The sequence below is a fragment of the Dermacentor silvarum genome, chromosome 1 (genome assembly GCF_013339745.2).
Source record: "Dermacentor silvarum isolate Dsil-2018 chromosome 1, BIME_Dsil_1.4, whole genome shotgun sequence".
Lineage (NCBI taxonomy): Eukaryota > Metazoa > Arthropoda > Arachnida > Ixodida > Ixodidae > Dermacentor > Dermacentor silvarum.
In genome coordinates this window covers 311,743,666-311,759,217 of record NC_051154.1, presented here as the reverse complement: position 1 = coordinate 311,759,217, position 15,552 = coordinate 311,743,666, and the positions used below count along the sequence as shown (strand labels likewise).

Below are 15,552 nucleotides of genomic sequence, written 5' to 3'. Positions count from 1 at the left end.
CGTTGCGCTACATTTCAAGATGGTTCTTATGTCAAAATACCAACTAGCCCAACATTCAACTCTTTTAAAGTTCTTTAGGTGTTGGTCGAGTCTGAGAAAATGAGATGCATTTTCAAGCATTCATCTTATGGTTCCTTTTTAATAGTTGAAACAAGAATTTCAAGCGTGCATGTTTTGCTCTCGTAGAAAGCGTATTTAGCTCGGATTGAACCAGAAGATTAGTGGGGGAATCCGCGCGCTTCAACTTGTTGTATATATGAACCTGGTTATACCTTTCCTTGTATTGCTTCTAATTATGTTATGTTAGTCTTGGAATGGGGAAACCCGAGTATGATAGCTTATTCAAGAACCGGTCGTATCCAAGTTGTGCCGTGTACGAGTAGAAACTTTGCAGCCATGGTTGAAAAAGCAAGGCTTCTTTTTAGGAAAAACAATGTGCGCAATGCTCCTGCAGTGATATCAGTAATATGGTTGTCCTACCTGAGTTTAATTCGTTATTGTAAATCCTAAATATTTATGCTCTTCAAGTGAAGCTAGTGGTATGTGGGCAAATCTTGATGGTAAAGTTAGACGGCCCGCTTTTTTTGTTACTGTCAGGGTTAGATATTTATTATTGCGATAGCAATTATATGTACACTCCAAGCGCATTTCTACCGTTGTCATCGCCGTCTTCGTCGCCATGAGGTTCCGTATAAAGTCCAACGCCGATAAAATCGTCGCCGCGTGCCGTATGCTGTGTGTGCCAGTGAAAGCGTACGAGCACGGCTATGTCAGCTGGCAAACGGGAATTGCGCCACGAGCGCCAGTTTCTCCCCTGGTGCTTGGTAGGCCATGATTCTGAGAAAAAGAATGAAAAAAAAAATCAAGCCTGCTGCTATGGCAACGGTTTTGCTGATGCGCGAGGGGGAGACGGCCATCGCGCTTGTCTGCAATGCGCTCGACGAGTGTGTGATTTTCTCGGCAGATGCTTGCACGAGGCAGTGACTAGCACGAGTTCTGTTTGCTGCTACAGTCTGCATTATTCTAACATCTGCCATTTTTGCCTTATTTTTTTGTAACGAGCATTTCCTTTTGCGTGTGTGGTTCATGTATTCAAAAAACGCCAGCAGCGCATCTGTGTTTGCTTGAATTTTACCCCATTCCATTATGATACATGAGCCAGCATGCCATAGAGCATGGCTACTGATTTCGGCAGGACAATAACAAACAGCTAAATGCGCTTTATTTTGCAATTTTATTTGTAACTTTTCTACAAGAAGAGATACAATAAATAAAAGAATATTGCAGACCTGAGTATATTGCATCTACAGTACAAACTGCCCATTCTATAGGCGCATATCAGTCTTGTACACGTTCCTCAAAAATGGGAACGAAAGCTCGTTCCTTCGCAATATTGAAATGAGTTGCCGTTACAAGTTCTTTTAATACGAAAGGAACACGTTCCAGTTACACTTAGAACATTGGAACGTGTCGTTACATTAACGTTACATTTGATTTTTTAAATTAAAATATAGTGTCTGATAATCCTGAGGCGAAATAAACTCAGCAATGTGAAACTCACATCGAACTATGTATATTATACGAATCTCAACATCACAGACAGCCGATTTTCTGGAGAAATAAAAATAATTAAAAAAAACGCTCCTTCTACGAATTTGTTCAGGGAGCACCGGAAATACTCCAGGCATGTCTAACTTCAGCTTTGGTGCTCGTCTATTACAAGTGTGCAACACATATGGCACCTTCCACTTTGGTCTTCAAATGCGCAGTCAGGATACTGCGCTTCAGATGTGCAAACAGAAAGTTACTCACATGCATCAAAATAATTAAATTTCTTGCACAAGAAACCGCATCAAAAGGAACAATACATACGCGTTTAATGAATGTTGATTCAATATTGCAGTATGAGCGGAAGAAAAATGGCCACTATACATATTCGCAACTTAGTAAAGTCCCTTGTTTGAACTCAGCAAGAGTTGCATATCGATGTGGGTGTCCGACAGACGAGCCCGTTTCTTCGTCAGCACTTCGTTGGCAATGTTGAAGAACCATTCCACCGTAGCCCTTGATGGTACTGCCGTGCTGTACTTGAGGAAAAGTTGGTTCAGCCCCTCGAAGTTCTTCATCTGTGACAGCGGGTAGTCAACTGGTTCCAGCAGGTACCGTGACAGCTCATCCTGTTCCTCGGCTGGAAGGGTTTGGTGCTTTAACGAGAAGAAATTTCTGGGCGTGGACGAGGTCCATGGCAAGATCTGCACTGGCTGGTTTGGAGACCGCAGCCAACTCTCTTTATGTTGATGGTCTACAGGAGGGGGCGTCACGTGATAATCTTGAAGCCTAGTCAAAAAAATATAGCGGAGAATTCAAGAAAAAAAAATGCTCCACAGTCACGTGACAGGCAAGCGGTAGTTCGCTGCGCCTCACGCGGTCGGCCATCCGCCCTGCATGATGTGTTGCGTACGTGCGTGCGTTTGTTGAATGCCGTGGACCGTTTACAGAAGGAACGACGTTCCCTCTGTCGTTCCTTCGTGAACGTAACGAGTTACCGTTACAGTTCCACCGATCATTAATGGAACGGTGGCGTTCCTCCGTTCCTCCCAAAAGGAACTAGTTCCTGGAACGCCGTTCCTTGGAACACCGTTCCGTACAACACTGGCGCATATACATAAAGTTTCTTAAAATTTCTGAATAGCAGAAGCCATGTTTTTTTTTACTTTGCATGAGACAATCCTACTAACGCAAATCGTTTGTCGCAACAGTTATGCGTGATTACTCATGCAAAAAATATAATTAAGCGAGACCGATTGAAAGACTGAAGACATAACATTTCGCAAACACAGGCGAGGTGGAGTTGTCCATGCTGGAGCTCTGGTCTGGAAAAAATGAAAGTTATCAAGTTTTATGCTTACACACAACGCAATTGCAGGAACAAATTGCAGCACTCTTTCCGCAAAACAGTACTTTCAATTCATGTATGTCAACTATTATTATGTTTTGTTGTGGGATTTATGCTAAAAGTATGGCAGAAAAGTTCAACAATCCAAATTCTTATTTTAACTGCTAAAGGTTTGGTTTAAAGTAACAGGTTTGGTAATGCTGTCTCTCAAGAGCTGTCTGAAAACACTGATGGCCACGGCGGCCGCATTTCGATGGGGGCGAAATGCGAAAACACCCGTGTACTTAGATTTAGGTGCACGTTAAAGAGCCTCAGGTGGTCCAAATTTCCGGAGTCCCCCACTATGGCGTGGGTCATAATCAGATCGTGGTTTTGGCACGTAAAACCCCATAATTTAAAACGCTGATCAGTTTTTACAGCTAAATAATCTTAATCGCTGAATTTCTTAGTCACTTGTCAACAAGGCACTGACGGATTATAGTTTGTTCAACCCTTTTGTATACTACTTGTCTCCCTAGTTCTGCAGAATGCTTCTTACTGGAAGACGATCTTCCAAAAGTTGTAAGCCACTGTTCATCGGTCTATGAGCATTTTCTACTCTAGAAGAATTTGTTTTGCACAGGGGCAGCAAAACATTGCGGGAATACCGGAGCGCGTGGCTCGCTAAGCGGCGACGTAAGCACCTTTGTACGCACTGCGCGCCAGCGCGACTTGACACGAAGGTAAATTCGCTCGGTCTGAACAAAATCTGCTGACGAGTTTCCCCGTTAACAACCACGAACATCGCACATCGCCGATGAATATCCGATAAAGAAGAACACATGAACTGGTGACACACATTTTGTTGTGCAAGGTAATATGCACCCGGCGGCGTAGCAGACAACCCGAAGAAAACAGCGCTTGCAGTGCTTTCTGCACTAGCGCAGCGCTCCTTCAATTGGTTGACGCACCTTGCAGTTTCTAACCAAGAACTGGCAAGCACAATGTCCTCTAACTTGAACCTCTCGTCCGTCCAGCAAGCATTCAAACATCTTCAGCAAAGATAAGTTATCAGTTTTTTTATTCGATAAAGTGAATAGCAGTCGCCGAGATATAACGAAACGCAATTTCGGTCAGCGGGTCAGCTAGCACTCACTCGTCTCAAGAGCTGCTGTCGATCGGTAGCTTCAATGTATTTACGAACCACAGAGAAAAGTACCACGCACTGAATACCCTTCATTTTGTCTTATAGCCGTTTCGATAAGGTTAGAGGATATTCGCTACATAACAACTGCATAAAAAGCGTACTTACCTTTCATTTTCTTGGAAACGGAAAAAAGGGGAACTGCTGTCCCTTCCCGTATTGGCCCACCACAGCGCAGTATAGCAGGTCTTGTGGCCTTTCTTCTGTTTTTCATACACCGCTGGAGCATTGGCCAATAAAGAAAGAAAATGTTGCAGCGCACAGTGGAAGGCAGAGGCACGCACGTGTGCAGAGGTGCAGAGAGCGGCAAGAGCAGACGAACGGAAGGGCAGCGGAAGCAATATGAGCGATAGCGCCGACCGTTGGCTCAACAAGTGACGCGACTAAATAAAGATATAGCAAAGATATACCGTCGGCTGCTGCTCACATCACAGCCGCGCGGGCGCCGTACTTTCGAAGTGATCTGCGATGTGGACGAAGTGGAAGAAGTGCGCGCCCGCGCGGGCCTCATCTTCAAAGTTATCTGCGATGGGGACAAAGTGCATGCGGCGAGTGGCCGCAGCTTCGTATGCGCTGTGCTTTCGACGTTTAGTTCGCGTTTAAGCGAGACGGGAGACAACCCGAAGGTCAATTTGCCCGCTGCTGCTGGCGCGCTTTCTCACTCCGGCGTTTTCACAGCGAGTTTTGGCGGTCATCGAGCGAGATGTGTTCATGCTTACCTGTGCACGCGTGACACCGTGCTTTGTCTATTTAGTTACTAAGCGAATGTTTACAACTTTATGCGGCTCATTGAACTACTATCCTTGCTTCGTATAGCCCTCTACTAATGTGCTATCGCAATCGATGCTTCGCCTTTCGGGCGAAACTGCGACTTTTTTCTATTCACTCGAACCTTCCAATCAGAGCACCAAAGATTAAGCGTGACGTGATAAGTATAGTTAGTGATTTCCCGATATATAACGCAGTCGGTGGCAAAACCCTTAATATTGCAGTAATATCAGATGTGATGTCATAACAGACTCATGGGGAACTCCTGATGATACTGCGACACTGTTGGGTGGCATCTGTTCGTAGAGAACAACAGACTATGAGCGATTCGTTAGAAAAATATTGACGCAAGCGGAAACTGGCCCTTTTCACAGAATGTTGTCAACTTTAGCCGTTAATATGCCATGGCATACACGGTCAAGTGCTTTTGTTAGGTCCAGTAAAATCATATCAGCTTGACCGCGGTTATTGATCGTGAAGGCAAGGTCGTGAACTAGTTCCGTTAGCTGTGCTACTGTCGATAAACCACTACGAAAGCCATGTTTATGTGGTGACGAAAAGTTAATACTTTCTACAAAAACCATCATATATGTTTTAGAGTTATGTGTTCCAGGAGATTACACGCTGCGCTAGTTAGTTAAAGGGGTCTATGACTTGAAATTAGTGCGGTGTCGTCTGATTTGTGAATGGCTAATACTGCTGCTATTTTCCGGTTATTAGGTAAAAGATGAAATAAGTGATTTCCGGGAAATCATGCCAAGGTAGTCTAGTGCGCCATTAGGCATACCTTTTGAGAAATTCCTTCGTTATGTTTTTGGGGACACTAGCTTTTCTATGGTCAATATTAGGGCAATAGATAAAGTATACTAGCGTCTGTAATGTCTTTGTCATCAATGCTTGCTGATACTCTTGTCATATAATAGGGGGAATAATATTATTGCCTGTAGGAAATGCTGATCGAAAGAAATTTTTATATGAAAGCCGTTTTCTTCCTCTGGAGAAAGGTGCGACACCGTCGTCCCACTGGCGCGAAAGTGCCTCCCGAATTTTTTAGGATTCCTAGTTAGAAATTTGGCTGAAGTGACGTTGAAATAATGTTCTTGGGCACGTTTAGCTGTTTGCTCGAATACCGCTATTACGTTCGTTAGTTTTGTTTGAATGGATTCTTCCTTACGTTGCGTTTTTATCGCCTTTCGCAATCTTTTCATTCGACGTTTTCGCTTGGATAATTTCTGGTGTGATCCATGGGTTATTTTTAGGATGTCATTTGGTTTTTGTTCGTATAGAATAAGTGATGGCAATTAAGGACGATAGATTTAAACTCCAGCCAAAGGGAATCTGTGTCGGCAGGGACATTGGAACTCATTTGCAGAAAACACTGGCCCTCGATCAACACCAAGATGAGCTAATATGTTGTTGTCAACGTTTTGAAAATGTAATTTTACTGGAGAATTAGTGGTGATTGTGCCACCAAGTGGTAACAAGCACACTCGTATGTCATTAGCGGATATACCATCAATGGCATCAGTTCATGCTATTTATGTCGAAATGAAAGCTGAGAAATATTAGGCCAAGAATACTTTGTGTTGGTCCGTGTGTGCGCGTTGGACGCGACACGACCTGATGAAGGTTGAAGCTTAGTGTTATGTCAAAAAGCGCGTCCGAAGCTGATGAATGGTGGGCGCATACTATTCCAATCAGTATCCGGAAGATTAAGATCACCCATGAGGATTATGCATAAACAGTGGACCTGCATGACGTTGCATGTAATCATCAACAGAACTGATGCACTCGTGACCTGAGTTTCGGCTTCGATAAACACAACCAATGATGATGCTGACATTATAACGCAACACTTTAAAAATATGGCCTCAGCATCCTCAACTTCTTGAAGGATTACAACGTTAAAACATTTTTTTATCAATAAAGCAACTCCACTTTCACGGGTAGGGCAATCCCCCCGAACGACGTAATAGTTTGGAGGGGCGAATTCGTGATTATGTCAGACGTAAGCCATTTTTCTGTGACTGCTGCAACAAATTTTTATTACAGGTGTAGTAATTAAAAAAGACGTTGTCTCACTGAACGTTCTGGCAAATAATGATATTATTTATTACAATATTGCCTAATAATTTGTATAATTGATTCGTTTATTGATTATACTATTCCACCTCAAAGGACCTAGAGGTGGAGTATTACATAAGGGATGGAATGTGTTTACTGAAACAGTGATTCGAAGACAACTTTGACATAATGCAGGCTCGGAGTAGTGCACGGTGTCGGTAGGCAGACCGCTGCGGTCTCTTGCAGTTGTCACACAAAAATTAGCGCAGGTGGGCGGTAATGTGCGCTGGGGGAGGATACATGGCTTTGCTATGGTTTGTGCGGCTGGACTGATGACCAGCTGAACATTATAGCTGAAATTTCAATTGGCGTGCAATATAATATGTGAATAAGACAGTGTAGAGATACTACGTTGTGATTCTAGATTAATATAAGAGCCCCAAGGCCTTTAATTTCGCAAATGCTAGCATGATAAGCTGACTGAGAATGACTAAACCGAACTGCACAATTTCGAACTAATTCAAGTGTGTTTAATAGATTATATATGAGGTTCCCAAACGGAGCCTACCTCTTCTTATTTAGGGCGGACAAATGTAAGGTAAGCCAATAATTTTACGGACGGGGGAGAGAGCAAGTTTTAAGTTCCGGCTGTGAAAACGAAGGGTGGCATTCGCGGCATCGGCCATTTTAACTACATGACATGACCAAGTTAGACTCCTTGAACTGCTTATGCCGAGGTATTCATTTAATTCAGCAGACTTTGTTTCAGAGCCTGATATGGTGTATTTCGCTTATTAGTACTGCTCTCTATGGCGACAGGAATCTAGTGACTTTTAAAAAATATTTATATGCATTAGCCATTGATACATCATGATCAAATACATTTCAGGTAATTTTGAAGAACGGCAATGAATGAAGTGTTTGTTATAGGCCGATAAATACTGAAGATGATTGCGAACAAACGAATATTAGAATAGATATCAGTAGGAAGGTCTTCGATGTAAATTAGAAAAGGTTAGGGGTCCGTGAACTGCCTTGTTATGCACTGGAAAATACAGGAGATCCTGTTAATGAGCGCGTGTAGCATATACAAACTGCTTTTTATTAGCGCGGAAGCTGTACGTATCCAGTACAGTACAAATGGATTAATGTTGAGACGAGAAATGTTTAAGTATAGATGTTGGTATATACCTTGACAAATGCATTTCAGATGTCTAAGAAAAGGGCATCTACAGGTATGTTTAGGTCGAGGCTAGAACTTACATCGTGAAAAAAATAAATCAAGTTAAGCGTTGCACGAAATACCTTTACTAAAGCTCAGTTACGCAGGATGAAAAAAAGTTATAGAATACTAAAAAGTGAGAGATCTGAGAGTAAATAACAGGTTCTCTTAGTTTAGAAGAAAAACTGGTGATGCGTCTCATCGCGGTGCTATACCTGCGAGTACATTTATAATCAGAGTCCAGATGTTATTTTCATGGGTAATATAACAGCGCTGACAGAGTTTCGGAAGGCCGAACTGCTGTATACTGATGTATACTGATTTATATAGATACTATGCAATATTTTTATAGTGTGCTGGTTCTGGGTGTTCCATTAAGTTTAAGGGTACTTGAAGATAAAGCCCAGCCTTAAATATTGTTACCGGCAATTATAGTCCTTCTAATTTTATTATTATTATTAATATTATTATTATTATTATAGTACATTCATAAGCGAGCGGTTCCATTCAAAGTGCAGCGATGCGTTTACCCATAAGTGGTGTCATGCAAAATCTGCTCTTATTTGATAGGTTCTGCGATTGCTTGTGTGACACCAACAATGCCTGATAAAACAATCACTCATCATTCCATGCTGGTGGTGAAGCATGAACACCGGTTCTAGGAAATTTTGGTGACTTCCCAGTGTGTAATGTTGCTTACTTGGCTTCATTCACTGCAGATCCAGTACTATGGGCTCATGAGCGTGGGGAACCCACCCCAGACCTTCAAGGTTATTTTCGACACAACCTCGAATGTAACGTGGGTGCCATCGGTTGGCTGCAGCAGGACACAGTGCGGTGAGTAGGCATTAAAGCTGTTAAGGGTACGCTTCAGTGTACAAGGTAACCAGTTGGGCCGGTGAGAAAATGAAGTCAGTTTTTCATATATTTTATATGCACCTTCAAATTAGACAAGTAGCCTCTTTATTGGCCACAGGCATTGTTGTTAATAATGATGTAAAAAATAATGCTTTACAAATTGTTGCAAAAAAGAACAGGCTGAGTCCAAGTATCATTTCAGCCCAAGAAAGAGGGGCACATAGGGAATAGGTCCGGTGGCGTATTTTTCGTGGCTTTTATTGCTATGGTAGCCATCGCCTTTTAGCGTTCAGGCTAACTGTTCAACAACAATGAAAATCTCATTTAGACACTACGTACTCGTGGTATTACTATTCGCCAGGTGTACATAAAAGAAAGGAAGAGCCTCTTTCTTTGGCGATGAAACATTTTATCCTCTGGAAAAGCAGCCATTCATGCAGCCATTTCTCATACCATGAGATCGCCTTATTAGCGTTAGCACATATAGAGAAGTAGCTATAGAGGTTATTACAAAGTATTACATACAGGTAGAGGATGGTAATACTTAAGAGAAAGGAGGCGCCGGACCACACCTAGCAGTATATTGCATAGCAGGTAAGCAAACTCTTTAATGACGGCGACAAAAAAAAGAACAATACGGATACGGATGGAATCATGATTGCACCAAAAAAGCAAAGAGAGGTTGCCCTTCGTGCTCTTGAAACAGTCTCCAAGCGTCGGCACCTGGATTTCGTGAGACCACGGGGGGCGGGGAGGGGGGTTGGTATAATATTGCACTTGTGTACGATAATATCATCGTCGAAATATGAAGCACCCGCTCACAATATTATCTAATGATTATTGTTGTCTTAAGGCAACCAGTCTCCCAACGCGGACATCTACGGGAGGATATCTGCTCTACATTATTTTTTTTACTGCTCAATAATTAAATCTGCTAAGCATAACATCTTGAGTAGCTAGTTATTTCATGACAGCCCTTCTTATCTGTTGTCCATTGGTCGTCTGGTGGAATTAATAAACAGTCCTTATAACAGCAGGAGTAGTTGTTTGATACATGCTCATGTAGTTTTTGAATACATTGTTCTTGTCGACGGTCCTTCACTATTCTCACCATGTCGGGGGTACTATTGGGAAGGTCACATTATTTATCGACCAAAACATTCAAGAGGCACTTAGTTATCCTTACGTGGATGAATGCGAAAGCATTGAGGCCACGTCAGCAGAAGCGCCGTGACATTGCGTGACCAATGGTGTCCGTCACGCAATGCGCTCACGCAAGGTCGAGCGTTCGACTCCCAAGGAAGGTCGTGAATTCCAGTACCTTAATGCTCTACCTTAATTATTTATGCCTTAATTACCTTAGCCGTAATTAACACCAAAAGTCGTGGGTTCAACTCCCGCTAATGGTCGTGGGTTCGAGTCCCACCGAAGGCCAAGGGTTCCTAGCCTTTTTGGACCATCGTGTGGTAACGCCAACGCCGGATTTTCCATCTCATGAGTCGTATACTGCTTTCGCATTAAAATAAACAATCCTCGACAAATCTTATCCTCGTGTGATAAGAAAATGTTCGGTCATTCCGAAATTTCTCCCTGTTGAAGAGAGCACTTGCCCTTCTGACACCGTCTGACGCAAAGATTATGGATGACACTAGTTCTTGTAAACATTTTTAACCTGCTGTTGCTGTTACATAAATTCCGACTACTCCTGATTAATTTAAAGAGTCATCGTGAAGAAAGAACAACAATGAATGGAATCTGTGTAATATCGGTGTATGTGGTATGATCGAATCTTATGAAGGAAGTTTTATTTAGTGCGCCATGTTTGAGCCGAGTGAATTTCATAGGAAGACAGGATGACGTGTGTAACATTTTCAGGGTTCTCCCCTAAGTTTCGACACTGCAACTGCTCTTGAAGCTATGCCACTCTATTCCAAGCGGAGTGATCCATACCTTGCGCCCTTCCTATAACATTGTGCTGAGCTGACATAATGACACGGCCTTATGTTAGCCACTCCGCCCGATACCGGATTCAGCAGAGTGATATTGTCCGCAGGCATCAGATAGCACCCGTGCCACATGAATTATGACATTCCCAGTTCTCGGACACTCAAACCGCTAGGCAGCTTTGCTGGTCGTGTACAAAGACTGCTGTGCCCTCTGACTAGAGACCTTAAAGGGCACCTAAACCACCCAGAGGTCGAAATTTAGTTGTGGTGTTGCAGTTGTGCACGAGTCTACAACGAACACGTAGCAGCGATTATTTTTCGAAATGGTGCCGTAATAGCGGAGTTACACGCGTTTGATGATCGAAAAACGGCCCTCGCTTGTTTCACACTTTCCTTCGCTACTCTCCTCGTCGGCTGGTCTCCCCTCCTCGCCGAGTGCTTCTCGAGATGTCACGTGACACACGTCATCACCAACGCGCTTCACAAAACACCGCCTACTTCCGGTTAAGGCACGTCCACGCTAGCGGCACATATACCGACGGCGAACCGGTCTCGAGTGCCGTAGAACGTCTCCCGCGCGAGAGGCGTCGAAAGTAGACGGCAGTTCGTCTGGCGCTGCGCCCACTGCACGATCAACGGGCTAATCGACAACCGCGAAGCTGCGCGCCTCCGCCACCGGCAACGAAAACATCGGCTGCAGCTCAGCTACAGTGCACGGCTACCGACAGGAGACGACCGGCTCGGCTGTGCTCGCATCGCAGCTCACGGCGCCGCTAATATCAGCGTATTTTTCTTCTTTGTGTACAATTGTTGCGAATAGCGATAACAACGATAAGAAAATATTGCGGCTTCTGTGCGTCGGTAATTCATTTCGAAGCGCCGTCCGCTTTAACTTTGAAGGGAACCGGAAAAGGCCTAGCGACGATATCGGCGCCGTCGAGCGATCAGCGGTGGTGAGGCTGCCGCACAAATGAGTCCCGGTCTCATCCTCTCTACGTACGGCAAGGAAATCTCGCCGTTCGCGAGCAAAACCGCTGTCGAACAGCGGCCCGCTAGTGGCAAACGGCGTGTGGCGAGTTACCGTGCCGGTAACGTGGATGTGGACTCAGCGCTTCTCGGCTACCCGCTGTTGCTGCGGTGCCGGCCCGTGTTATGCGAAGCGTGCCGCTATACACCCTGTGTTGCGCGCACGTCTGGAAAAGCCAACACTGTCGCACTGTGTTCGCGCAGCTAATCAGACTGCTAAGCACGACTGTCTTGGAACGCGAGCGATTTGGCACTTGCGTTGCGGGCTGCTATTACCGATTCGCAAGGGCGCACAAGCGAGAACACGACGAGGAATAGCAGGGAGCGCGCGTACCTGCTAGCAGACAAACCGGAAGTCGTAGGTTTTGTTCGACCAAAGGGCATCGTCATCGCCGTCGACATCACCAGATTCACCCTGCTGATACAGTGGCTAGAATAGGGGAAGTGTGATTACCGCCCGGCGGCTCCTATGGCAAGCGCCGTCGCCGCCTTGTGATGCATCCGCCAGGGGGCGCTTGCACTCGTTTATACGTTATAAAAACATGTGACGGCTAAAGGTAGCAGAAATGCAGCTGTGATGAAAAATAGGGCACTGTGGAATTACCATAGGTACGAAGTGGTGAGAGGGATTTGGAAAGGGGTGATGGTCCCTAGTTTGACTTTCGGCAATGCGGTCCTGTGCATGAGATCAGAGGTTCGAGCAAGGTTGGAAGTTAAGCAGCGAGGGGTAGGTAGACTGGCTCTGGGAGCACACGGAAATACACCAGGAGTACAGGGTGACATGGGATGGACGTCATTCGAGGGCAGGGAAGCCAGCAGCAAGATAGAATTTGAGGAGCGATTGAAAGAAATGGCAGAAAAGCGGTGGGCAAGGAGAGTTTTCAGTTATTTGTACATGAGGAATGTTGATACAAAATGGAGGAAGCTGACCAGAAAACTGTCAATCAAATATTTGGACTGCAGGAGGGGTGCAAACCAGGAAACAGCGGTTAAGAAAAAGGATAAGGAAACAGAGAGAGGTCTGTGGAAAACAGGGATGCAGACGAAATCAGCACTGGGAACATACCGAACTTTCAAGCAAGAAATTGCCAAAGAAAATATCTACGATAATTCTAGGGGAAGCTCTTTGTTGATTGAAGCCAGGACGGGAGTATTGCGGACTAAGATGTACCGAGTCAAGTACCAAGGTATAGACACGTTGTGCTGTGCGTGTGGAGAAGAAGAGGAAACGGCTGAACACCTCATACTTTTCTGTAAAGGGCTTAACCCTACAGTGCAAGGCAACGGGGCTGATTTTTTCAAAGCATTGGGGTTTAGGGACAGTGAAGGCAAAATAGACTTTAAACGGGTAGAAATAACCAAACAGAGGTTATCTGATTGGTGGATAAAATCAAGGCAGGGGTGAAATTTCCCCCACCACAAAGTACAAAATATGTTAATAGTCATGGCTAGGTGGCGTATGCCACCGCCCGGTTTAAAGGGTTCAGCCTCATCCATCCATCCATCCATCCATCCACGTCGAGCTGCGCGCCCGATACGAATTGGTCTGCGAGTTTCTCCCGCTTTTTGTTGGAAATTCTTGTGCGAAGTTATGTTTCGTGCGGTGCTGACAAGTGCTCAGGGATGAGACGCAATAAAAGTCACTGTTTTGTGCCTGGCTGCACGACTGGTTAGAAATGGTGCAAAAAGAAGAGCGAGCGAGAGAAAAAAAAGCACTTGAAACTTCGCAGGACGACATGAGAACCATGAAAGGGAATGTGTATTGTGTTCAGTTACACCCCTTCGTGTTAAATATTAAGTACAGTGGCTATAGTAGTTTTAATTGTTTTAATTGACTTAATGTGTATGCTTTCCTTGCTTTACAAGGATGTTGCTTACAATATTTTGTTCTTGGTTCTTCACTCATGTTTTCTCTCAGTTGTGCACAGTTGTTACTGTTTCTCTTTTGTGTATGAGCTAAGTCGAAATCGGTATTTCTACCTTTGCTTCATACGCATTACCATTACATGAGGGCTGCAGTAATATTGCCTGTATTGTTGATGGCACATGCTGCTGCTTTGCAATGTAAGGGGCGAAAACCTATCAACTTGAGCACTTAATTTTTGTCTCTTTGTTATCCCCATTGAAACTGGGCAAGCAAAGGAAATAACAATTCAAATGTTCTCATTATTACTTTTAAATGCACCGTCAGCCTTTTTCGGTGTTCTCGTTAAATGTGTTCTGTTAATTTATGTTCTTTCAACCGAGCCTGCTTTTTTTATTCTTGTCAAGTATATCGTGTTCTGTTTCTTCGAAACGAATTGAAATTAAAAGTTTGTTATGAGGGACGAGCTTGAAACTAATTATGTTTCCTCATAACTTTTATTGAAGCGACACTTGACAGTACACGGCAACAGAGTGATTTATAAAAATTACCAATAATTGCACCATATTTTGCTTATAACATCCCAGTTTGCATTAAATCGCACAAACGTGAAAATATTGAGCGAGCCAAGGCAACTTTCTATGTAACATAATCATCGGTGCATGCCAATTAAGCGCAGTTACATATACTTAAGTGAAATCCAATCGCATCTTTCTTTACCGAACGACTCAGGCACTAAATACATCTTTGCAAGCAAGAACAGTTGTTTTCGTTCAAGCGTGCCTTTATAGACAGTAATTTGCGCGTAAAATAAGACTGAAGTGAAGCAAAACTGGAGACGTGCCTGCGCGGCCTCCTACGTAAACATGCCAAGATCTCGGATGTAAATGACGTGTTATGTGCGAATTTATAGGACGCATGTGTCGCTATAATGTTGCTGCTATATTCGCGAACACGAGCGGCTGAGCATGATGTACCCTTCGAGGTAAAGAAAAGAAAATTCGCATCGCGAATCGGGTCGCTTATCCGGCTAGTCGATCGTCCGGCCTGGCCGGGCGACGTGAATGCTAGCGTGAGCGCCGCCGTGCGGCGGCATCTCAAACGCTGACGCGAGCGGCGGGGCCTTCGGCACACTTCCCTATTCTAGCCACTGTACTGCTGACATCGTGACGACCATGGGGATACCGGAAAGGCCAGGAGAGGAGGACGGCATTTTTTTTTTCTTGTGGCGCGCCCGTGGCGCGTAGCGCTGCAGCGTTTGGCTTCGTTAGTCGTGACGGCATTCTTAACTCGATGCGCGTGTTTACTTGAAATGTTCAAAAAATATCTGAGGTGGTTTGGGGCTCTTTAACCCGTAACTAACTGCCGTAACTCAGTCCAACACCGCACTGTTTGAAGGCAAGCTATTTGGGTACGTCGTTATAGTCAGTACTGGTGCCTAAAAGGAAGCTGTTGCATACGTGTAAGATATCAAACTGAACAAAATCTAGTTTATGTCCCTGCCTTTCCTTCCCGTGCCCGTTCTCTAAATGTTCGGAAACAAACAAACAAACAAACAAACAAACAAACAAAAACTAAGCAGCTCGGTTTTAATGCGACAAGTAAATGCTTGAAACGAACCGCGTCCATACGGTCCTGTCTTTTCTGTTACGACGCCGTCGTTACGCAAGCTCTTCATCCTCAGCTTCAGGTTCGTCCTATGGCGAACCAAAATATTTTGAACGA

At 44.3% G+C, this 15,552-nt stretch overlaps 1 protein-coding gene across 2 annotated transcripts in view; it reads left to right on the top strand.

Annotated features, from left to right (window-relative positions):
* LOC125942251 (pepsin A-like) overlaps nucleotides 1-15,552 on the top strand; it is a 74,624-nt gene that overhangs the window by 12,920 nt on the left and 46,152 nt on the right. For both annotated transcript variants that reach the window (XM_049660420.1, XM_049660418.1), the window contains exon 3: nucleotides 8,853-8,970. In XM_049660420.1, coding sequence (XP_049516377.1) covers nucleotides 8,853-8,970 — 118 coding nt within the window. The remainder of the gene's footprint in view (nucleotides 1-8,852; nucleotides 8,971-15,552) is intronic.